The 5000-nt window shown below is 42.5% G+C and overlaps 1 protein-coding gene across 1 annotated transcript in view; it reads right to left on the bottom strand.

Annotated features, from left to right (window-relative positions):
- Positions 1–5000, bottom strand: part of celsr3 (cadherin, EGF LAG seven-pass G-type receptor 3) — a gene marked incomplete at its 5' end in the record, with an annotated part of 135072 nt that overhangs the window by 47568 nt on the left and 82504 nt on the right. Inside the window, 2 exons of the mRNA XM_080732630.1 lie at positions 445–565; positions 1396–1537. Of these exons, the coding sequence (XP_080588756.1) occupies positions 445–565; positions 1396–1537 (263 nt within the window). The remainder of the gene's footprint in view (positions 1–444; positions 566–1395; positions 1538–5000) is intronic.

The following is a 5000-nucleotide window of genomic DNA, read 5'->3' as shown; positions in this document are numbered from 1 at the left end:
AACTTAACTACCACAACAGGACTGAGCACAGTTTTGCAAAGAACCTACAGTGGTATCCTAGTTTCTTTGAGGCACTGCATTGCTGTCTATACAACTGTGAGACCTTTTACCTTGTTATTTATTGACTACGACTAGAGTTCATGCTTACTCAGCCTATTCCAGTCTTGCACTTTTAAGTCGATCTGGATAAGAAGGTCTGCTAAATGCTAACGTTGTAAATTGCGTCTCAAGAACAGATCCAGATTATGAAACGATTTAGTTCTTTTCAGACCAATGACTTGCAACTCCTCTAGACACGCGGCTTTAGGAGCTCAGTTCACATCATCCATGTGTACACAGCAAAATCCTGAGTGTTCATTTAACTCTGAGAAAGTATAAATGGATTTGTGTGTGTGCGTGTGTGCATGTGTCTGTGTTTGTGCGTGCGTGCATGTGTTTGTGTACCTTGCAGTGACAGAGGCCTGTGGTCTTGTTGCAGTCTGGGTCAAAGCCTTTACTGGTGTCACAGTGACATGGTCCGCAAGTTGGAGTGCCCCACCAGCCTCGGGGACATTGGTGGTCAATCCTACACACAAACACACACATATGAATACACACACATGCATGCAGACACACATATGGGCCGGTATGCAGGCAACACACACACACACACACACACACACACACACACACACACACACACACACACACACACACACACACACACACACACACACACACACGGGAGAAAGCAATATACATTGTTTTTCCAACCATGAAAATAATCGCCCCCGTGAACTAACATGAACATCAGAAATGATGAAGACTGTGGAGAGACGAAGTGATATAGAGATAAAGAGACAGAAAGAAGTACAGGGACGGATAAAGGGATGAGAAACAAGGTTACAGCGAGATGCTAAAACGGCAGATCAAGGTAAAGGGAGAGGCAAAAAAGAGTCAGAGAGAGAGAGAGGGGTGACAGAAACAGAGTGATATTTGAAAGGTGAGGACGCGTGCGTGCGTGCGTGCGTGCGTGCGTGCGTGCGTGCGTGCGTGCGTGTGTGTGTGCGCGCGCATGTGGCGTAAATACCAGAGTGCTTATTAGCGTGCATCCATGTACAAGTACTGTATGTGTTTATATTATGTGTATACTCTGTGGATTACATGCAAGAGTGGAGATGTAGGGCAACAAGGGTGAACTAAAGCCACTCTTAACACAAGTAATCACAGGCACATGCGTGTGCGCGCCACACACACAATAGATCACGTGCCAGCTCAAATGAAAAGACACATATTCAATTAACTATACTGAACTCAATCTCACAAACGTGTGTGTGTGTGTGTGTGTGTGTGTGTGTGTGTGTGTGTGTGTGTGTGTGTGTGTGAGTGTGTGTGTGTGTGTGTGTGTGTGTGTACCTGTGCTGACAGTACTGGCCATAGTGGTTGTCTCCACAGTCACAGATGTATCCATGAGAGGAGCTGGGCTTACTGTGGCAGCGAGCCTCGTTCTCACAGGGGTTCAACTTACAGGCATCAGTACACAGTCTACCATAGTAACCTATAGAGAGAGAGAGAGAGAGAGATCATCAGTACACAGTCTACCATAGTAACCTATAGAGAGAGAGAGAGAGAGAGAGATCATCAGTACACAGTCTACCATAGTAACCTAGAGAGAGACAGAGACAGAGAGAGAGAGAGAGAGAGACACACACTCTAAATAAAAAAAAATCACACTTGTGTGAACTGAGCGGTGGTGTGTGTGTGTGTGTGTGTGTGTGTGTGTGTGTGTGTGTGTGTGTGTGTGTGTGTGTGTGTGTGTGTGTGTGTGTGTGTGTGTGTGTGTGTGTGTGTGTGTGTGTGTGCAACAGCGCCCCTCCCTTAACATGTGTGGTCAGAAAAGGTTACTGCAGGCTACAGACAGACAGACAGACACGGAGACACGGAGACAGACAGACAGACAGACCCACACACACGGCCACGTATAGGAGCGTTGTGACCACCGCTCAAAAATTGGTTGTTATGTTATTAACATGCCGTAATGTCAACATTACAGTGTTTACTTGCTAAGTAAAGTGAATGTGTGGCAGTGAAAACTGACACATTTCAAATCGCAACCTTTTTGCAACACTGTTGACATAAAGCATTAATCGTGGAGCTGTAATGTCGTTTTCAATGACTTGTTTCCTTTCAGTCAGGCTTTGTAGGAGGTGAATTACAATGAAATTCAAATTACAGTTTTTTTGACACATCATCATAAATCTTTGAGAAAAATGGAGAGAATTTGATAAGGTAGACAGCAGTAGAGAGGATGACTGCTACTTTCAAGGCTGCACAAACTTCACTGCATAAATCCCTATTATTAGGAAATGGCTCCTGGGAGAGATTTGTGCTTTACTGAGCGTACCTTGCTATTATTATTAAACAAGCATACACAAAGCATTACAACCAATTACCGCAAGAAAAAGTCATAATCTACACCACAGTTCCTCGATGCAAAAGCATTCCAACACAATCCCCAGCTTGTACTATATCCCCAAGCAAATACAAAACATGGTGTTCATACATTCATACATGTAGGCTATCAACCTGAAGAATTAGGTACATTTTATATGATTAGCCTCCGCATCCCAGGTGTGCAGTGACTCTGTGTTTGAGTGTGTGAAGTAGGTCAGTGGTGAAAAACATGTGCGCCAGTCAGTGACGATTTATACTTAAAGGTCTCATGACAAATGTATATATATATATTTTTTTTTTTAGGTTTTCTGACCTCAATTACACCCCCCAAAAACGTTTTTTTCCTGTGGTCTTGGGTTTTCTGAATAATTATGCTCAGTACTGTATGTTGCTATTTAAAAATGTATATATTAAAAGATTTGACCAATGTTAAATTGAGTATATCCTGTGTATGTTTGAATATAATATCTTGTTATATTTTAGAATAGCCAGAGTATGACATAATGGTTAAAGACACACACAGATGCATGCTTTTAGATGAGCTTGTAGATTATGTTATTCTGAATGCGATTTCCTTTGATTCTCAAAAGACACCCTCCTGTGCAGCACACTACTCTCAGGTAGCCTACTTCACTCTAGAGTACACTTTAACACAGTCCCCAGATGAGTGACACTCTAGTCTACAGCACACTTTCACACAGTCCCCAGGTGATTCCCATAAGTGCATTATAGGCTCTTATATGTAATGAGAGCCTCAGCATAAGCATCTTATTATACCCATGACAAAGGGATTTACTACAGTATATGTTTCACAGTCTGGTTTAATCAAAATGAAATGGCTTTTTGGCCTTTTGTGCAGAAAAGAAGCATATTTGTATGATTTGGCATACAGTAATTCACATACATACATGCTATTGACTTTCATGAATGATAATGGATACAAATAAGTGTGTGTGTGTGTGTGTGTGTGTGTGTGTGTGTGTGTGTGTGTGTGTGTGTGCGTGCGTGCGTGCGTGCGTGCGTGCGTGCGTGCGTGCGTGCGTGCGTGCGTGCGTGCGTGCGTGTGTGTGTGTGTGCGTGTGTGTGCGTGTGTGTGCGCGCGTACACGCATGCATGCGTATGTGCGTGCAAATCACCTGACTGGGAATGGAGTGTGAAGCAAATTGAACTGATGCATTATCTTTGTGGGGTTCTCTCAAGCACACAGATAATGGTGTCCGTCAGCTTACAGAGGTACACAAAATGATTCTGAACCTAGAATAATTTTTGAAGGAAATGGCAACACTTTATTCCATTCCACTTGCAAAGCTCTGTGGAAGTATTCGTTTCTTTTCACTATTTGTGACATAAATATGTTTGACAATTTGACCTTGAATTAATTATTTTTTCCCTTTACCCCAAATCATTCCGCGGGCTGATCTAGCCCAGGGGCGGGTAGTTTGACATCGCCCATTGTCTCCCTGACAACATCTAACAAGATATTGATGTATATATTGAGTAGATTATTAACAAGTTAATCCCGGATAATCTTTTTAACAAGATATTGATGCAAATATCGAACAGACAATGAACAAGCTGCTATAAGCCACAAGATAATCCTTCAAACACGCCATTAACACATATGAACGCACTGTACTGTCGGTTTTCCATGTGCTTAATCCCTAATGACCAACTATTTTCAGTCGTGCACAGTGACAGCCATTGGAGAATTCTCCCTGCTCTTTTTTCCCTATACACCAAATCTCTTTGCCAAAAAATAGCAGATCTATAAGCTCACAACGCCTCGCAGCGCAAGGCATTGTGAGCTTGTAGACCTGCTATTTTTGGCTTAAGTTCTCAGAGTAAGGACACTAGGGTTCATATAAAAGAGGAGAAAACAAGTTTCTATCACACAAAGATTTGGAGTAACTCTGAGGAACCCCTAGGGGTCCCAGACCCCCTGTGGAACCCTGCTCTACAGTCATTTAATTTCTGTATCATAAAACCTCTCAGTTTGTCAGCAAAATCATTCATGAGTGATCATTTCTAGGCAAAACAAGTATTTTTTGTTGTTGTACACACTATACTCTTTAGTACCTTCATTTATTTTTATAAAAATACAAAGGTAACGTATTTAGAATGACCTTCACAACATTCCTTTTCAATTAAAAATACCAGGGTTGAATAGGAATGTGTGTGTGCGCGTGCGTGTGTGTGTGTGTGTGTGTACTGTATACTGTATGCGTGTGTGTCCTTGCCTCTATACTCATGCCGCCTGACCTGCACAGCAGAGTACATCTCTATATGTCCTTTCACATCGTCTCTTTCTGTAGGAACTAAAGAATCCCACTCTGCTTTGTCTGCCTGTGGCCTTGGATGTTCAGCTCAAAGACACAAACACACACACACACACACACACACACACACACACACACACACACACACACACACACACACACACACACACACACACACACACACACACACACACACACACGCGTGCGCGAACAAACCATTGTCTACTATTGATGGACTATTTCATGTACACAACAGTCTCTCCTATATTGCTTGATTAATTCATTCTCTTT

Source organism: Nannobrachium achirus, assembly GCF_963921795.1.
Source record: "Nannobrachium achirus genome assembly, chromosome: 9".
NCBI classification, from domain to species: Eukaryota; Metazoa; Chordata; class Actinopteri; order Myctophiformes; family Myctophidae; genus Nannobrachium; species Nannobrachium achirus.
This window is presented reverse-complemented; position numbering and strand designations above follow the sequence as displayed.